Here is a 21,077-nt window from a genome sequence, read left to right on the forward strand (position 1 = left end):
CAAGGGTTTCTTCAGCCTCCTGCTGTTATTTTCTAAGCTCCCTTGAGGGAGGAGTCAAGAGGCCCCTCCCTGCTGGTGAAACTGAAAGCTAACAGGAAGTGACAGGTGGTCACTTCCTGTCCAAGATGAATGTCTGGGTTTGCCCTCAAGAAATAAAGAAAGGTCATTCCTTTCCTTCTTCAGCCTTTGCCCTATTAGTGGATACAATGATTCATCAGAAACTCTTTGTATAAAATCAAAGGGATTTATTATTGCCAAGGGTAAGCTGAAGGGACAAGGGATTAGGGTTTGGTAACTGCTGCAAAAGGAGAAGGTGGTACTGGGAGAGAGGTCACTGAAAAAGGGGATCAGGCAGAGGGAGCCAGCTCCTTCAGCTAAAGGTAATTTCCCTGCCCTGATGTAAAGATTCAGCAGATTGTTAGATGAAGTGATGATTTGGTGTAGGTTATTCCTGCCTATCTATAAAGCTAATTCCCACAATTTCCACCCACCAAATCACCCTTCCTCCCAGGGCCCAATGGGGAAATCCAGGGAATAGCAGGATGTCAAAGGAGAGGTCTAGGGAGAGGTCCAGGGAAATCAGGCAAAGCTCAAAAGCCCCAAAGGCAAAAGGCCCTTCAGTTGGTACTCCAGGGATATTTATAGTCTCAGGCTCTAATGGTTTTCCCATGAGCCCAGGGTCAACATTCTAACCCATTCCAACTGTCAGGGCTGCTACAGCAGCCCTGACAGTTGGAAAGAGCTTTTGCTGCAACCCTGCATTACACAATGAGCACTGACTTTTAAAAAACTTGGAAAGAACTGCACAAGATAATGAACAGTGAAATAAGTAGAACCTTGAAAACATTATACAAAGCCACAGAATCAATCCCAGAAGAATAAACTATGAATGTTACCTTCAGAAACCAAACAGAAAGGTGAAATATGACTTAATTGTTATGCACATGTTGGATGCCTTATGTTATAGGAAAATTAAAGAGTAGACATAGATTTAAGTTGGGACAGAAAGCTGACAGCTATAAAGCAAGCCTTGGCGAAATGCATGGACATTCCAGGATGGAATGAAGCCAGAGGTTTGAAAAGGAGAGTGAACTTCTTGGCTAAGCTGGGATAAGGAGAGTGTATCTGTGGTCCAGCTTGCTGAGATTCAACAAGCTAAAGTTTGGGGTTTTAGCAGAAGATTGAAGTTACCATCAATCAACTCAGCCCGGGTAGAGATATGGTTCAGATCTGCAGCTGGTGGACAGCTCTTAGATAGCCTATTCTCCCTAGAGCTTCCTTTGGACTTAATAGTTGTTCAAGTATTTGTTCCTGGTTTCTGATATCATCTAGGAGCAGCTTGATCCTGAGCAGTGAGAATCTCAAACTCCAGCCCTCTCCAATATAGCTAGAGCTATCTGCTAGTGTATAAGAAAAAAGGCAGCTAATCCTTTACATTCTAAGCCAGTTGGGCTATTTCTTTAGTTTTAGAAATCCTCCACCCACTTTCCCTCTTTACCAACATTAAAATCTGTTTTATTATTCTTCCTTTGTCTCTTCTACACCAACAAGGACCCACTATTGAGTTACCTTAACATCACTAGTATCCCTGGCTATTTGGTGGACAGTTCAACTGTCAACTGTCATTCCCCATTCCCCACATCCCCTGTGTGGTTATTCAGTGTTATCTTGTCAGTCCTTTCCCTTGTGGGGTGTGGGTGTGTTCCCAATTTGTGTATTTCCTGGCTGGCACCCATTTGTCAATCAAGTCCCCTTTCCCACATAGTTTACTTTTTTCAGTTGGCAACCCCAGATAGGTTGGTTAAGCAGGAGAGGAGGAGTGAATTCCCTGAGAGCAAAAAGAGTAATTGGAAGTAGCAGTGAGGTGAACATTCCGTGGAGAGTAATAGCTATTGGCTCCTGATTGAAGGTCCTGAGAGTGAGCTGCATCACTCAGAGTTGATTACTCCCTAACCACATTCATTCACAAAACCCTGAATGAAGCCAATTTTAGTATCTAGCATAAAATAGCCCCTGAACAAGGTTTTTTTCTTGATTTTTTTTCTTTTTTCTTTTTGCTGCTTTTGTCATCTAATTTCTTTGTAAATTGCTACTGTATTAAGGAATTGTTGCATTTGAACTAGTCTTTCCATTGTGGTTAATAACTCCACTGTTTTTGTGTCTAATTTGTTAGTTGTGTCAATGATTGGCAAGATTGTAATGGAGGAGTTTATTGATTACTTGCTGTTTGTTCTGCGGCAAGGTATACTGTTCATACTTTACGTTTGGTTTAAGTGTATACCCAAATATTATTAAATAGCAATTAATTTTGAAATAGCACAACTGTTACTATCATTATATTGGATATATTGGCACACATGCCAATTGTTATATTAAGTGGATACATGGAATATAAGGTCAAATGGATATTTTTTTGTTGAGGGTATTGTTTTAAAGTAATGATTACCTGGTGTTGCAAAGATTCTGAAGTCAAAATGTTGTTGAAATTAATTCAAACAAAAATAGATAATCTGGTGCTATATATACAACATGGCAATACTTATGGTCAAGCTAAAGGGAAACTAGAGGAAGCTTCTGGTTATACCAATAATGAAACTAAATTAGAGAAAGAACAAAGTGCTCTGAATAATGATAAAGAACCAGTTACACTGTTGCTATTATGAGACATGCTGATTACAATGGACAATGACATATTCCACTTGAAACAACACAGTTTAGTGCAGGGGATATAGTAGCCATTAAACGCAGAACTCCTACCTTCTTGGATGAACCAAATAAAGTAGTAAAAGAGCTCAGAACCGTGATCAAGATGCATGATTTGGATAGGCGAAGTTTTAACTAAGAGAGAAAGAGACAAGTTTTTGGCTGACACATAAACAACACAGGGATTGACACCATGGCCAGAGAATTGAAGAGAGCTAGATCTAAATTCCATTGCCAACTATAGAGTTCTAAAACAAGCTCATGTGATATTGGAAATTTGGGAGTCCTTGAACTAATTTTGAGGTCCCTGATCTAAACTTCCTGTGGACAGTTAGATCTCTTTCAAACTATATTTCCCATGATTCCTCTTGCATAATTAGGTGGGCAGGAAGTGTAATAATATAAAGAGGAGTATAAAGACTGAGGACGGGGTTGGTACTTCCTCTTTTCTGTGATCGTGGAGCAGCAGGAGGATGCGAGGAGCTGGTAAATGGTGGGTCCCTTTAAAATAACTCAACAGGCACATGGCTTCATTTTTCTAAATGGCTTTCAATAAACCCTTTGAAATCATGATATTTAAAATTTTATCACTCTATATTAATTTTATTTCTTACACACAGAAGTCAGTTTTGAAGGTCATGGAGAACAATTCCCATTGGCCAAATGCTTAGGGAAAATTTGAGCAGACAAAGCAGACTGGTCAAGAAATACCGGAGAAGGAAATAGGAGAGATAAAAGCAGTGGAGGCACTAAGAGCAGTACAACCAGTGGACCAAAAGAATACCACCTATAGAAACAATAATAATACTAATGGTAACAACAATAATAGATACCAAGGGCCTAAGAGATGCTTTTTATGTAACTGAATTGGGCATTTTGTTTGTGAATGCAGATTTAAGGGACAGTTGATGGGCAAAGAAACAATAAAAATTATGGTTATAACAACAACAATAGGAGAAATAATTGGAATAGTAATAATAACAATATTCGTGGATATGGACAGCAAAATGGTTTCGTGTGCCAGAATGCATGCTGCCAAAGCTTGCAAGCCCCTAGTATCAACATAATTCAGAATTGGATAAGAACTGGAGAAAAGACAAAAGTATAGTCAGGTTGTTGTAGGGAATGTTAATAATGGTAACCAGAATGGAGGGACAGCTTCATTCCCTATAACACTTGACAATATCTTTTGTTATGTAGTGAGGGTAGAGAGAACCTTGGACTCTAGTGGGTGGGATTTATTATGTAGATATGAAGAAAAGTAAGCTAAACATTTTACAATTTCGTTTGTGTACTATCCTCTTTTTCTTTGTATATGAAAATGCTTGTTTCATTTGTTTTTGTAAAATCTGAAATTAAAAACTAAAAACATTAAGTGATAGCTTGCCTCACCATGGTAAAGTTGTATTGAATGACACCTGCAAACAGTTATATTTCTAATTCAATTCTTTTCCAATCATATCTGACTCTTCAAAAAAAAAAAAAAATAGGGGCAGCTAGGCGGCTCAGTGGATACAGAGCCAGGAGATTCTAGAGACAGGAGATCCTAGATTCAAATGTGGCCTCAGGCATATCCCAGCTGTGTAACCCTGGGCAAGTCATTTAACTCTAGTTTCCTGGCCCTCATCACTCTTCTACATTGGAACTAATACTTAGTATTGATTCCAAAATGGAAGTTAAGGGTTAAAAAACAAAACAAAACAGAAGAGGCAGAAACTGAAAGCTAAAGTATGAATGACAGAAATATAATGTAGTTAAGGCTATATTTGAAGATTTGTTCTAGTTTTGGTCCCTGCATTTTGGGGAGAGTATTGATAAACTGAAATCTACCCAGAAGAAGGAAACTTCTAAATAGCGAGGGTACTTGCAATAATGTCATAATATTTGAAGAAAATGGTGATGTATAAAGAAGCCATCTGGTATATAATATGGTATATATTAAGGTACAGAATTTTTACCTCTTTCTTTTTTTTTATTTAATAATTTTTATTTTTTAGAAAAGTTAACATGGTTACATGATTCTTGCTCTTACTTTCCCCTTCACCCCCACCCCACAGCCGATGCGCATTTCCACTGGTTTTAATGTCTACCTCTTTCTTAAAGTGAATGTTTTATTGACTGAAAGAAATTCATGTAATCATTCTGCCTGGGTCCATTACAAATTTATATTAAACATTCTCAACTGAGCCTTCACTGCTGCCATTCTACTGTATCAACTTGCTCAACCCACTATCCCACTATCCACAGTGGTTCATCCCTTCTCAAACCTCTTATGGCTCTCCTTCATTCCCCTACTTTCATCTGTGAACCTTGCCTCATATTTTACCAAAAAAAAAAAAATTAAGGCCATTTGCCATATGCTTTCTTCTTCATATCACTCAGATGTCTTCTGCCACTATTTCCTTCACTGCTGTCTCACAAAGAGGTGATCCTACTCCTTACAGAGGCAAACCCCTCTACCTTCACAAGTGATCCTGAAAATGATTACTTCTTGTTTCCTCCACCAGAATGCCTTCCCTGTCTTCCCTATTCTCTCATTTATCTTCAATTTCTCCCCATTTATTGACTCCTTTCCTTCTGTTTACAAACATGATCCTACCTCCCTATTCAAAAAAATGCTCACTGAATCCAGCTGACTTTTGTTATTTCTCTTCTGCCCTGCTAAACAACTTGAGAAGTTCCTTGAAAACTTTCAATAAGTGCTTCCACTTCCTCTTCTCTCACTTTAATTCCCTATACTCTAGTTTCTAAAGTCATCATTCCACTGAAACTGTTCTCTCCAAAGTTAATAATGATCTCATAACTGCTATCTTCAGTGCCTTTTCTCAGGACTCATTCTTCTTAACTTCTCTGCAGCTTTTTATACTGCAGATCCACATCTTCTTGATACTCTCTCATGGATCTTCTATCAGATTGTAAATTTCTAAAATTTAGCTCACAGCACTTGTGTCTTCTGACCTTCTTATTCCCTGAGCATGATACCCTGGGTTCAGAGATCTCCCTCATCTAATGTTTAACCGTTAGTTAAAAAAAAAAAAAAAAAAAAAGTTGGATGCTTACTTCCTCTGGCATCCATTCTTTCTTCTTCATACCCCTGTCTGCTCCTAGAGTTCTTTTTCTAGGGTTTATTTTGTAAAAATAATAATAGCGAGCACACAAATAAAGGACAAAGCACTAGAAAATAAAGGTTCAAAATTGTTTTGAGATACTTTTGATAGATGTTATCAAAGTATCTTCTGTGGTAAGTGAAGTGAAGTTCAAAGATGAACTTCCCTTCAGGGCCAGGCGCAAGGAACGCTAAAGAGACTCTTGTTTATGAAAAATAAGCTATTTATTTAAATATATATAAGAGAAAAGGGATTTCTAATTCCAAGAGATTCTAACTCCACCCAAATAAACTCCCAGGTCCTGCAAGGAACCACTGTCTCCTGTGGTTCACAGGCTACACTAATCCTCCCTGATCTAACTAACCAAATTTATATTATTCTAAATAAACCTAACCACTCCAACTCTTAACTTCACCTTTAAGTTTTAAAGATAACCAAGGCTAGCTGGTTAAGACTCCACAAGAATCAACTTAGGACTCTGTTCCTTAACAGACTCAGAGTCCAAATCAAACACCAGGTTTTGTTTGGTCTTTTCAGAGTTTAACCAATCTATAAACAGTACCAGTTAAATGAATAGTGTTTCCCAAGTTGGAAAAGAAAACACTCTACTCCTTCAAGTTTTTCACTCAGACAGAGATAGAGAGAGGCAAAGATGTTACCTTCTCTAGCCCTGAGAGAGAAAGAACCTACATGTGGTTCTGTCAACTGCCAGAAACCCACTCCTGGAATGCTACACCTAGCCAGTGAAAACTGTCATAGAATAATGGTTATAAATGCCAGCAGTTGAAATTAATACTCCCTCTCAGCTCTATTTGAAACTCCAATTCTTTTTCAAGCCAGCTTCTCCACTTCTTATCTTTAATAAAACAATACTTATTTTCTAATATCATCCTTATAACACACAATAAAAGAAAATATACAAATTCAAAAATCATATATCATAGAAAATAAGAAGAACATAAAAAGACAACTGTACAAACCCAGGCTGAATACTACAAATGCTTTCCACACTAATCTTTCCAGGTCCCCAGACCTAGTTCAACTTTTAGAATTTTTTCTGGGTCAGTTGTTTTTCAGTTGTGTCCAACTCTTCTGACCCTGTGGATCATATTGTTTATGAGGTTTTCTTGATGAAGATACTAGAATGGTTTGCTATTTCCTTTTCTAGCATTTCAAGACATACAGATTAAGTAACTTTTCCAGGGTCACTCAGTTAGGGTCTGAGGTTCCATATGAACTCCTGATTCCAGTGCCTATGTTCCTTTTTATTTTTTCCCCTCATTCCTAGTGGCCTACAGAGAAATGAATGGCCTGTTCCACACAGAATGAACCCAGTATTGGGAGTTTCTCACCTATATGCTCTATTTTTAAATCCTAGGCTTGCCTTCAGGCAATCAGAAAGCTTCTCTTATTGTAGGTTAGCTTGATGGGCACTTCATTCATAATACTACCTATTCACTAGTTATCTAACTTCCCTTTTCTTTCCTCTAAGGAATAATCCAATAAGAAGTTTGTATTCCCATCCCTTTCAACAATCATAACTCTTCCAACAAGGTCCACTCCAAAAGTGAAAATGCAAAAGAAAAGAATTTAACAATCTGTTTGAAAGGTAAACTGATTTCCAAATGAATATCACATTCTCTGAAAGCAAGGGTTATTTCCATTTTTTATGTTTCCAGACTTTTGGCTTTGATTTTTTAACATAGAGAAGTGAGACCTACGTGTTACTCTAAGCCATAATGAAAATCATTTTTTAAAATTAATGCACCAGGTCCTCTTCTCTTTAGGGGCAGAGAGGGGTAAGTGGATAGAGCACCAGGACTGAAGTCAAGAAGATTCATCTGGCCAAAGACACTTTGTGGCTGTGACCCTGAACAAGTCCATTTACCCCGTTTGCCTCAGTTTCCTCATCTATAAAATGACTTGGAGTAGGAAATGACAAACCACTCTGCTATCTTTGCCAAGAAAACCTCAAATGGAATCAGGAAGAATCGGACCCAACGAAAGGACTGAACAACAATCCTCTGCTCTCAGATTTAAAGGCTTCATGGAAACTCTTCACTGGGTCTGTCCGCGAGTTTGCAGGTGGCCGCTCTGGTCAGAGCTCATTTTCACTTTGCGCCTCCTATCTTTGGTGACCTTGACCCCCACCTGAAAGACCCCTCCCGGCGAAGCCGGGGTCCTTTGCTGTGGAGCCCCGCCCGGGACACTCGTTCTCCCGCAGCGTTGGGAGCGGTTACGGCGCCACGCCTGGGCCCTTGCGTTCGGTGGTCGGGATTAGGTGTCGAGAGCGCGCACGCCGTGCGTTCCAGGCTCGTGCCTGCGGGCCTGGGACTCCACTGGGGGAAGCCGAAGAGTGTGAGCCGCCATGTTCCTCTCCTCATCATTTCGGGCGGGGGCCGCCGGTCTCATCGCCCACTGGGTAAGGAGGCTCGGGATGGATTCTTGCACAGCCGCCGCCCGTCCTCTGCCCTCCGGTCCCTCCCTTCAGCTTGGGCTCTGGAGCCTAACGAGCGCTGGGCGGGTCCGCAATCCCGGCAAGGACGTAGCGGCCTTGCTTTGTTCCCGAGGGTGGCTGCCGCCGCAGGCCGGGCTGACGGGCGGCCTTTAGTACTGGGCTGTAGCGGAGGCGCCCCGAGGACCCCCTCTTCCTGTTTGGAGGGAGATTGACCATGCAGGGGCTACCTCTCTGGCCCAATTTTTCGACATCATCTTAGGTATACAATCGAACGTCCCGAGCAACCCATCTCCCTTCTCCTCCCCTCTCCTCCCCTCCCCGGCTGGCCGAGGCCCACGCCAGCTCAGTCTCTTCTCGTCCCAGTGGGGGCGTCCTAGCTGTGTAGTCCTTGTACTGCGAAGCGTGGGTGACCTTGTGCCTTATTTTTGAAAAATACTTGTGGGGACTGTCTAGGGATTCACTTTATCTTGCAGAAGGATTGGCGAGAAACAAAGGTCAGAGATGTGAAGATAACTAAAGGTTGTATCTGGTAGGGAATTTTTTGACCTTACCGGGTACTTCGAGATCGTTGAATCCTCAGTTGTCACCTGGCTGTTTGCAAATAAATGCCATAGATGCAGGAAAACACCAGCAGCATTTTTTTGGTGTAGTCTTTAGTAGACCTATATTAACTGTATACACCTATACCAAATAAATGAACTTCATTAAACTATGGTTTATCATCCTGGAAAAGGGAACAGTCTCTTTGTGCCTTGAATATGATTGTGTTGACTCATGTTTGAAGGATTGTTTTGTGGAAGATGGAAATGTTGGACTTATGTATGGTCCTAGGAGGAGGAATCAGAGCCAATGGCTAGAAGATAGGGGAAGATAGATTTAACTAAAACATAAGGAATAACAATAATTGGAGGTGTCTGAAAATGGATTAGGTTGCTTGAAAAGTATTGAGTTCCTTGTCACTGGAGGTGTTCAAACTCCTTGACTTGTGAGGAATGCTGTAGAAAGAATTTTGATCAATTTAGACTAGATGACCTCTAATGTTATGTGCAATTTAAGATACTGTTAACTTGTCAGATTGAGCCTGCAGTTCTTTCAAATCCTTTATTTCTCTTTAATTATAATGAATTATAGGAAAAATATTAACTTGCTGGAGGACAATATTTTGTAAAAAGAATCTCTTGAATCACTAATCTCTTAGAGTTATTTGAGGTAGTCAGTATGTGGGCAAAAGAGAACCCTTTGTGTAATTCCAATGATTCTTAAAACAAAATTGAGTTATGGAATTGGAGTGGGAGGATGTTTGTCATAAACTGCAAACTGGCTTAAAAAACAAAACAAAGGATAGGATAAAGGAACATTTATTTGAATGAAGACATGTTAGGATCTCTGGGGATCAGTTCTGGGAGCAACTTTAACATTTTATAAATGATCTAGGAGGGTGAGGGTGGAAATATGAAATCTCCATATTTGTAGATGATACTAAGCTCTTCCAGTTAGAGGAATAATGCATAGCTAATGGGACCACAACAAAATTATCTCATCCAGCTGTGTGAGTGGGCAGAAAAGGAGCACATGAACTTCAGTAGAAAGGAAGGCAAAGTAATAAATCTAGGGGAAGAATAACAAGAATTATGTTTATGAGATGTTAAAGTCTGAGCTAAAATTTGCAGTCCAAGCAGGAGAAATGTAAATAGTTATCAGTTCCCTGAAAATAGGAGCAATATTAATTTTTCATTTTACTCAATTTGATCCCCCCAAATTTTTTAAGCACCTGCTATGTACAAAGAAAACACTGTGCTAGGTGTTAGGAATACAAATACAAAAACTGAAATACCCTGTCCTAAAAGAGCTTACATTCTGAGAGGATACCATATATAGACAAATAAGTACAAAGTAGCTTCAAGAAAAAAGTATATTTTAAAAAGGAGGGGAAAGAGATCAGTTGAGCCCCTTAGATTCCTAAGCTGAGCTTTTAAAAGCAGGGACTCTGAGGCACGAGTGAAAGGAAGGACATTCACAACATGGGGGATTACTTGTGCAAGGGCATGGAAGTGTGAAACAGTGTCATGTTGCTAGCTGGCCATTTTTGACTTGAACAATATGTGAAGGGAAGTAAAATGAAACAAAAATGGGAAGGTAGGTGGGAGCCAGATCATGGAGAGTTTTAAATGCTAGACTTGAGAATTTTCAATTTTTATCCTAGAGGTAATAGGGCTTCATTGAAGGTTTTTTAATAATAGCTTAACATGGTCAGAATTGTGTTTTAGGAATATGATTGATGGTTTTGTGGAGAGTGATTTGGGGAGGGATAAGGAAGCAAGGAGACCAATTAGGAATCTATTATAGAACAGATGGGGGCTTGAATTAGTGTGATGGTCTGTGAATGGAGAGGTGAGAATATGTTTAAGCTATATGGAGATAATATCAAATAAAATTTGGCATCTGAGTGGCTTTGAGAGGTCAAGGAGATGGAAGAGCCCAGAAGGGTTTGCCTCAGGTTTTTGAAACTGAGTGGGTAGAAGGATTGGTCTTACCATAGACAGAAATGGGGAAATGTGAAGGAAAGATAGGTTTTGGGGGGGAAAGGAGTTTCATTTTGGACATGATGAGTTTGTAACACATGTTACGACAACATAAATGTGGAGATGTCTAGCAGGCATTTGGTAATACAGGACTAGAGTTTTGAGAGATTAAGGCTGGTTACATAGATCTGAGAATTTTCTAGGTAGAGTTAATAATTTTAAAAAATTAAGTGGGACCTGATGAGATCTCCAAAAGAGATTGAATAGAGAGGAGAACCTAGTAAAAGAGGCTTAGAGATGCCCATACTTAATGGCAGCAGGAGCTATGAGGCAGGTAATAAGAGAATCAAAAAAGATCAATGAAGTATCCAGGAGGAGTAGGTGTTTAGAAAGATGACAACTCAAAGATTTTTTGGTAATATTGGAAGAAGCAGTTTCAGTGCAGTGGTTGGTTCAGATTCCAGACTACAGGGAATTAAGAAATGAATTAAAGGAGAGGATGTGTGTCTGGAATCAGAAAATCCAGATAATCATTTCTAGAAGTTTGGTTGGAATAGGGAGAAGCAAGATAGCACAGTAGGTTATTTATATAGACTGCAGAGTAGGGGCCAGTAGATAAAGAGAGTGAAGGAAATATGTCGTAGTGGAGATGAGAAAGGAATTGAGGATAGCAGGAGTTAGGGCAAGAGGACAAGGGATTCAGAGAGTAGCTAATAGGTAATGATTGGATTAGTCAATCATAGAGTCAAGGATAGGAATGGAGGAAGAATTAGAGGTTACAGTGAGATTTAGGAAAGGTAAGGCAGAATGAGAGATTGAAAGATAAAAGATTATGGTTAGTGAGGAAAAAATCCATGATTCTGATTCAGGGATGTAGAACATAAAATTATGCATAATTGTTAGCGCAAGAGAAAACAGAAGACTATATGGATTTTATGGTTACAAAGCTCTTGAGAGACATTATTTCATTTTTAATCTTAAAGGCAACCCCATCAATTCAGGTAGTTTTCTCTCTCCCTTTTATAAAAGAGGTCTCTGAAGTTCACAGAGTTGAGATTTGCCTATTACTCTGATCTCTGGTGGGTTTATTTTGATTACGTTTTAGCTGTTGTAAAATTAAGGCTTCAATTAAAAATGATGTATAGGGTCCTTTCCAGCTCAAACACCTATGACTTCTTTAAGTTGTTTAGATTTGGAGATAACTGGAAGAGACATAATTTGGGATTAGTATCTTGGTCTTCTGACTTAATCCAAAATTCTTTCCACTATACCCTGCAGTTTGGGATGGGGGATGGGGGGTGTGGTATGTGGTGTTTTGTTTTGTTTTTTAATTTTTTTTCCAGATTATACATCAATTACATTACAATTTTTAATATTCATTTTCTGATGTTTTGCAATCTATGTTCTCTTCTCTCCCTCCCACCCATCTCTTCTCCCAAAGAAGGCAGGTAACATGATATAGGTTCTACATATTAATACATATTTCCTGTTTGTCTTGTTGTGAAATAAGACATATATTACTTACCCTAGTGAAAAATTCATGAAGGGAATAAAATTAGGAATTTCATGTTTCAGTCTATGTTATCTGTTCCTTCCATGGCAGTGGATATTCTTTTTTGTCATAGGGCCCTTGGAGTTGTCCTGGATCCTTGCATTCTTGATAATAGTTGCCATTCACAGTTGATCATTATACATGATTGTTGTTACTGTGTACAACAGTCTTCTGGTTCTGTTAATTTCACTTTGAGTCACTTCATATAAGCCTTTCTAGGATTTTTTGTGATCAACTTGTTTGTCATTTTTTTATGGCACATAGTATTCCATTACAATCATATACCATAATTTGTTCAGCAGTTCCCCAATTAATGGACATCCCTTCAGTTTCCAGTTTTTTGCCACCACAAAAGGAGCTGCTACAAATATTTTAGAACATATGTTTTTTAACTTTTTCCTTGATCATCTTAGGAAATAAATCTAATATGGTTTTGCTGGATTAAAAGGTATACACAGTTTTATAACTGAGTATAATTCCAGATTGGTTTTCTAAATGGTTGGATCAGTTCACCAACAAGTGTATTAGTGTCCCCATTTTTCCACATTCCCTCCAACATTTGTCATTTTGCCCTTTTATCATTTTAGCCAGCCTGAGAGGTGTGAAATGATACCATCTGATGTTTTAAAAGAAAAGGTCATCTTTTTTTACCTGTTTTTTTTCCTTAGGTAATTAAATATTTAGGAATTATCAGGAAGGCATTAGAAATGAAACCATATTATCACTATGTGCTAAGCACTGTGCCCAGCATTGGGGATAAAAAAACAAACAGAATAAGGAGCTTAAGTTCTACTGGGGGGAGATACACATCTAACTATATATATATGCAAAATAATTTCAGGAAGAGAGTGCCCTAGCAGCTGAGAAAGGTCTTATATAGAGGCTGGCTCTTGAGCTGAACTTCGAAAGAAGCTATTGATTCAAAGAAGCATAAAGAGATAGTACATTGCAGATATGGAGACGGTCCGCCCGGAGGCCTATAGACAGGAAATGAAACGTGTGAGGAATAGTGAGAGCTATTTGACTGGAAAGTAGACTGTGAGAAGGGGAGTACTCTCTAATAAGCCTGAAGAGCTAAGCCAGAGTCAGGTGATGAAAGGATTTAAATTCCGAGGAGCTTATATTTTACTTATTAACTTGTATCAGATTTTGAGGAAGGCATAACTTGGTCAGATTTTTGCTTTAGGACTATGACAGGCAGGTGAATAGAGAATGGATTGGAAAGGTAGCATGGTGCCGTAGCATCAGACTTGAAGTCAGGAAGCCTCAGGTTTTTACCCTTAGTTTCCTCATCCATAAAATGGAGATAATAATAGTTCATTAGGATTATTTTGGGAATCAAATGAGAGAATATATATCATATGCTTTGCAAACCCCAAAGTTCTATGTTAGCAAATTATAATTATTGGAGAAGGGAGGACTAAAGGCAGAAAAATCAATCATGAGACTTTTACAATAGTCTGGGCAAGTGGTAGCTTAAGTCATATCCTATAAGCTTAAGTCATATCCCTTCATGGTTAAACTCTGAGAAAGCTATCTATTTTTGAGGTCTCCACTTCCTTTCCTTTCACTTTCCTCTTAACTCTGTATTTTGACTTCTGACCTCATTATTCAACTGAAACTACTGTCCAGAGTTACCAGTGATCTCTTTATTGCTAAGTCTGATGGCCTTTTCACAATCCTTATCCTTGACCTTTATAAAACCTGTTGGTCAACCTCTTTTCCTCAATACTCCCTTTCCTCTGGGTTTATATGACACTGTTTTCTCGTGGTTCTTCTACCTGACTGACTACTACTTCTCAGTAGTTTTTGCTATATATTGTTTCAGGTAATGCTTGTTAACGATGTGTATCCAAAGCTCTGCTCTGGGCCTTCCTCCCTCAATGCTACTTTTCTTGGTGATCTAATAAGTTCTTATGGATTCAGTTAACTAAGTACTAGCAAGTCTCAGTTCTACTTATCCATCCCTAATTTTTTTCTTAAACCTTCATTCTCACATCTCTAGTTGCCTATTGGTCCTTTCTACCTGGATGTTTTATAGACAGGTACCAGACTCAGTAGGTGCCATCCTTTGGCTCCTTGGTATTCTCATCTATATATCCAATCAGTTGCCTGGTCTTATTGTTTCTACTTTTGTAATATCTCTCATATATGTGGCCTTTACTCCTGTGACACTGCCACCATACTGGCCAAGTCATCCTTGCCTCAGACTTGGATTATCGAAATAGCTTCATGTTTGATCTCCTTGCTTTAAGTCTTCCCTTTCTGGTCCATTTTCCATTCATTGAAAATAAAAGTGACCACAACATCACCTAAATTCTATCACCCTTTCATCTTTAGGATCAAGTTTGGCCTTTGGGGCTCTTATTACCTTTTCAACCCCCTTGATGTTCCTCAAACATAGCACTCCATCTCCAGACTTAGGGCATTTTCTCTGGTTGTTCCCAAGCCTGGAATTCTTTTTCTTCCCTCTACTCTATCTACAGACTTCCCTGATTATTTTCATTTTCCAGCTAAATCTCACCTTCTATAAAAAGCTTTTCCTGATCCTTTTTAATACTAGTGTCTTCCCTCTATCATTATCTCCCAATTTGTCCTATATATATCTTGTTTGTACATTATTGTTTGTATGTTTTCTCTTTCATTAGACTGAGCTCCTTGAGAGCAGTGAGTGTACTACTTTCTATCCCCATGCACAATGTCAGATACATAGTAGGTGCTTAGTAAATACTTGTTCACTTGACTACAAAGATTGTGGTGGGACTGACAGAAATAACTAACAGAAATAGAGAAATAAGGGGAAAGGGTGGGTTTAGGAGGAAAGATAATGAGTTCTGTCATGGACCCAGTGTTAGATATTCACTAGACCAGGGGTTGGCAACCTTTTTGGCCGTGAGAGCCATAAACACCACATTTTTTAAAATGTAATTTCGTGAGAGTCGTACAGTGTTCACAGTGCGCGCTCCTGTAACAGTGCCTGAAAAAAAAATTGACTTTATGGCTCCTGCAGAAAGAGCCAAACATTGCTGACCCCTGCACTAGACCCCTGATAATGTGGGATCCGAACAGAGAGAGCTCTCTGAAATATATCCACAAGTTAGAAGATCCAGCAAAAAAGGCTGAGAAGAAGCATTTATGAAGAGGAGTCCCAGTAACTTAGACCATTTGAACAGTGTCAGATGCTGAGTACAAATCAAGATGGATAAAGACTGAGAAATGCTATGAGGGCAGTTAAGGAAAGAATCATTACTGACTGGAAAGAACAGTTTCAGTTAAGTTATAAGGTCATAAGCCAAGCCTGCAGGGGGTTGAAACATGTGTGAGAGTAAAGGGAATGGAAGCAATAACCATAGATAGCATTTTTTAGAATTTTGACTGGGACTAGGGGGAGGTACAACATAAGAACTCAAGGAGGAGCACAGTGTATTAGATAAAGCGCTAGATCTATAATAAGGAAAATGGATTCAAATCCTGCCTGACATTTGTTAGCTGTATGGCCATGGACAAACCACTTAAGCTTTCTGAACCTTAGTTCCTCATCTGTAAAACTGAGGAGATTAGACTCAGGACTTCCAAAGTCCCTTCCAAATCTCTAGGATCCTATAATCCATATTGGGGTGAAGTGAGGAAGAGAATGGGATCTAAGATATAAGTAAAAGGATTGGCCTTGGGGGTGGGGAGAAGGGGCAATTGCTGTTATAGACTGTAGTAAAGGAGGAGAGAGTAGGGGATTATGTCAGAGTTTTGAGATGCAGGAGTAGGATAAAGGAGGAGCTTATGCTGAATGATTTCTATTTTCTCAGTAAAGACAAGATTAAACCTTTATTGGACTTGTGCTGTAGGAAGATCACTTTAGCAATAGTGTGAAGGAGAATTTCAAGTAAGGAAAGGTTGATTTCATTGAGATGAAAGAAGAAACCATCGTAAGCCAAGTGATGATAGCTTGAACTAGGGTGATAGTTATTTGTGGGAGAGGGAGAGAGACATTTGTGAGAGGTGAGAAAATAAGACAAGATTTGACAACTCATTGGATATTTGTGGTGTATTCAATGGGATTATTCCATTCATGAGCTTGTATCATAACTACTCTACATTTTAGTAGTCTGAGTTATTGTGGAAAAAAATACCATCAGGTGGCTAACTTTTTGGTATTTGAGGTCTTTGAATTTAGGCTGTTTCTCAGATAACTAACCTAATATGTTGCTTTTCCAGTTTGGTAACTGGACTTTTGTTCTCCTGGTATAATTTTGGAGAGTCAAGAGTTACTTCCATAACAATAAGATTGGAGTAGGATTTTAATGGATGTTCTTAACTAGAAGAATTAAAATGGAGAAAGGTTTTTAGAGTACACCTAGCACCTCATTTAATAGATGGACAAACTCAGGTAAATATAATGTAATATTTTACCAACCAAAGAGTAATCAACGAAATCAAAGAACAATTTTTCAAATTTTCAGTTTAAAAAATCAAAAGTTTTATTTGAAAAGGTCATAATGAAAAGATAATTGCTTAATTTTTGCTTCTTTAGAAATAGGCACATCCTCCTGTTTCTGCCATTATTGAGTTCTGGTCAGTAGTAGCCAAAAGAGATGTAATATAGATCACAGCACCTGGTATCTTTTGCCACCTGTTCCCAGGAAAGGAATGTAAAATTGAACATATTTTTTTTATGTCAGTTATCTTTTTTTTTTCTGACACACACAAAAAAATCTTGCCAGTTTTTCTCCCTATGTGTATAGAAGTATCTCAAGAGGAAGCTTTCTCAACTTAGACTAACATCTCTTTAGATAATTATGTAGTTTTCTAGAACTCTGAATGTGGTTGACACAAACCAGTAACTACTAGTAAAGATGAAAATCAGCCAAGAAAATAATCAGAAAAGATGGTACCATTGGAATCAGTGGATTGAATGCTATACACCTGTTTACTTTAAGCTAGCTCTGTTTTTCTGGCAGTCTTGTAGGACCTAGGTACAGTTTAGGGGAGGAGGGATAGGCTTCCTATGTTCATATGATGGTGAAAAGATTAGAATTTATGAATGAGTTATTTAAGGGATTGTAAGTTTTGATGTTTATCCTGGTTATTAGTGCTCAAGACTGGAGTATAATAGTAGTTTTATGCAAACACTTGTCATTTTTATCTCCTGACCAAATACAAAAGTCATTTTCTCGGTATTATTATTAATTTTTTAGTTTATGTTGATTTTAAAATATTTTAAAATCTCTCTTCATTGGATTCTAAAAGGACTTTGCAAGTTTGGGCAGATTTCACTAAATTGAAAAGGCTTCTACTATGCTTCCTGCGAAAGACCAGCTTAACTAAATTTGGAACTAATCATCACAAAATGGTTGGTCACCAGGTGATTAATAATTTTTTGATAGCAGTAATATATGAAATCCTGTACAGAAGAATGGAGGGATTATAGCTTGTATTGGTGGAAAGAGTATGTACTTGAATGAAATCACAGGCATTTTATTGTAAGATTTTTTTTTACTAAATCATAATGAAAATATGACTATTACTATTGTTTTTATATTTGAAAACCAAGAGTTGTCTATATAAAATATAAATGTTGTGACATTTGGTGAGGCATAGTAAGGATTGCTAAGATCTGGATGAAAAAATTGTGTAGTGTCAGGAAGTTAAAAATAACACTTGGGTAGCTGCTATTTCCAGTTTTACCTCAGGTACCTCTGCATTGTGGTCAAACTTCAAAGTAGTCATTAAATGGTTAATTTCAAAGGCAGTTTTGAAGAGAGTGTCCCAAGAATTTGCTTTCTGTGTTGTTGACCATTTTAATCAGATCCTTGGATAAGTTATATTTGGCATGCTTGTCACATGTGCAGATGACACAAAACTAGGATGAACTGCTGATTGGATGATTGACAAGATCTTGACTTTATAGATAGAATATTAGGCTGAAGATAAAAAATCTTTTTTAATGTCTTGCTTATATTTTGGTTTTTAAAATTTTGATTTCTAAATTTAATCTGAGTGAGGACAGCTCTCATTTCATATTAGCCAAATTTTAAAAACTAGGGAATTTAGGGGACTGCAAGTTCAGTATTAGTCAATAGTGTGATATAGAGCAATGAAAAGAATGTTGGATTTGGAGTCAGAAGATTGGAGTTCAGATTTCAACTCAGCCATTTGCCACCTGTGGGATCATATGCTAGCCACTTAATGTTTCCAGGTCTCAGTTTCCCATTTGTAAAAAAATTTGGACTAACTGGTTTTTTGGTTTTTTTTAATCCTTACCTTCTGTTTTAGAATCAATACTAAGTGTCTATTCCAAATCAGAAAAGCATAAGGAGTTGGCAATGGGGATTAAATGACATGCCCAGGGTCATACAACTAGGAAGTATCTGAGGTCAGATTTGAACCCAAGTCTCTAGAACTGGCTCTCTGTCCATAGAACCATCTAGCTGCCCCTGGACTACCTGATCTTAAAAGGACCTTCCAGGTCTAAATCTATAATCCTAAATATGAAGTTAGTGAAATGTATGAAGGGAATGTAGAGATAGCTCCTTTAAGCAAGAACAGAAAAAATTTTAGTAACTCGAAATAGTTTACTTTAAAATATAATTAATTTTGTCCTTTCTGAAGCTCTTAGTTTTGCTGTGAGAGAATATTAATCCTGAGTAGAAAATAATACACTCTCCAAAGAACATATTGCTGCAAACAGTATATACTGTAAGGCAGTGATGGGCAACCTTTTGAGATTGGTGTGTCAAAATTCACCAAAAAACTGAGCACAATTCAGGTGGTGTGTCACTTTGAGAAAAAAACCATAATTTCACAATATTTATAGTTTAAATAACAAAAATTTATAATTGTAATATATAACTGTATTTTATAACCCAAAATAGGTAAATTAATATAGGTAGAATTGTCATCCATAGTGCACAGAGTGTCTACAACACTACAGCAAATGTTTCATCCTCAGCATGTGGTTGCGTGTCATCGAAAATGGCTATGCATGTCAGTGCTGACATGTGTGTCATAGGTTTGCTATCACTGCTGTAAGAAATGTTAAAATTTTCTTTATTCCTTATGAGGCAGTCTGGTTAAAGTGAGTAAGCTGGAATTGGAGCCTACATTATTCTGCTTTATACCATGGCATGTTCTTACTAGGAAACTTATTTGGATTTTCTGTAAACATTTATACTTCTCTTATTTGGAACTTATTGAGTGAATTGTAAACATTTCATAGTCTAGTAGAAGAAACTTTATATACTTGGAGTTAACCCAGATTGTCTAGGCTTTTTTCTCTACCAAAAGCCTACTACCTTCTTCTAACTTATTCTTTTACCTTCATGAGGTACCACTGTCCATCAAAAAATGCTATTCAGATGCTTAGGATATCAGTTTTTCTTTAGTTAAATGAGAATTCAAATAATTTATTTTTTGCTTTTAAGTCAAGCAAAAGCAAAAAAAAAATTATTAAAATATTTTTCATGGTTACATGATTCATGTTCTTTCCCTCCCCCCCAAATTGCCTCCCACCTTCCTTGTAGCCAGCGGGCAATTCCACTGGGTTTTACATGTTATATTGATCAAGACCTAATTCCATATTATTGATAGTTGCACTGGGGTGGTCGTTTAGAGTCTACATCCCAAATCATATTCCCATCAACCCATGTGTTCAAGCAGTTGTTTTTCTTCTGTGTTTCTACTCCCACAGTTCTTCCTCTGAATGTGGATAACGTTCTTTCTCATAAGTCCCTCAGCCTTGCTCTGAATCCTTGCATTGCTGCTAGTAGAGAAGTCTGTTATGCTTGATTGTACCACAGTGTATCAGTCTCTGTGTACAATGTTCTCCTGGTTCTGCTCCTTTCGCTCTGCATCAATTCCTGGAGGTCATTCCAGTTCACATGGAATTCCTCCAGTTCATTATTCCTTTGAGCATACTAGTATTCCATCACCAATAGATACCACAATTTGTTCAGCCATTCCCTAATTGAAGGACACTCCTCCATTTTCCAATTTTTTTCCACCACAAAGAGTGTGGCTATAAACATTTTTGTACAAGTCTTTTTCCTTATTATCTCTTTGGGGTATAAACCCAGCAGGGGTATGGCTGGATCAAAGGGCAGACAGTCTTTAGCCCTTTGGGCATAGTTCTAAATTGCCATCCAGAATGGTTGGATCAATTTACGACTCCACCAGCAATGCATTAATGTCCCAATTTCGCCACATCCCCTCCAACATTCACCACTTTCCTTTGCTGTTATGTTAGCTAATCTGCTAGGTATGAGGTGGTACCTAAGAGTTATTTTTATTTGCATTTCTCTAATTATAAGAGATTTAGAACACTTTCTCATGTGCTTATTGATAGTTTTGATTTCTTCATCTGAAAATTGCCTATTCATGTCCCTTGCCCATTTATCAATTGGGGAATGGCTTGTTGCAAAATTTTTTTCAAAAATTGTTTTATTCTAAATGTAAATACCAAAAGTGAAAGTGATCTTTTCCATATACAAAGTAGTGCAGATGAAGATTGTGCATGAAATTGTGAATCTCTATTAGTACATTATCTCTTCAAAAACACAGAGGCTGGAACTTGTGTTGTCAGGATCAGATAATTGGAAGAATTATTGTTCTCCTTGATTATACAATTTGATTCTTTCAGTTTGAAATGTCTCTGGTGTTTTTTCTGTTGCTGAAAAGAGGGAGAATTTTGATAAAATTTCCTTTTGTTCCAATAGTATAACTGCATTTGCTTATTTGCATGA

General features: G+C 38.0%; 1 protein-coding gene across 1 annotated transcript in view; it reads left to right on the forward strand.

Moving 5' to 3' along the window:
• The first annotated feature begins 8,129 nt into the window (after positions 1–8,129).
• Positions 8,130–21,077, forward strand: part of NDUFV2 (NADH:ubiquinone oxidoreductase core subunit V2) — a 54,344-nt gene continuing 41,396 nt past the window's right edge. Inside the window, exon 1 of the mRNA XM_044666835.1 lies at positions 8,130–8,232. Within this exon, the coding sequence (XP_044522770.1) occupies positions 8,179–8,232 (54 nt within the window). The 5' untranslated portion in view covers positions 8,130–8,178. The remainder of the gene's footprint in view (positions 8,233–21,077) is intronic.

This window comes from Gracilinanus agilis, chromosome 1, assembly GCF_016433145.1.
Source record: "Gracilinanus agilis isolate LMUSP501 chromosome 1, AgileGrace, whole genome shotgun sequence".
In the NCBI taxonomy this organism is placed as follows: domain Eukaryota; kingdom Metazoa; phylum Chordata; class Mammalia; order Didelphimorphia; family Didelphidae; genus Gracilinanus; species Gracilinanus agilis.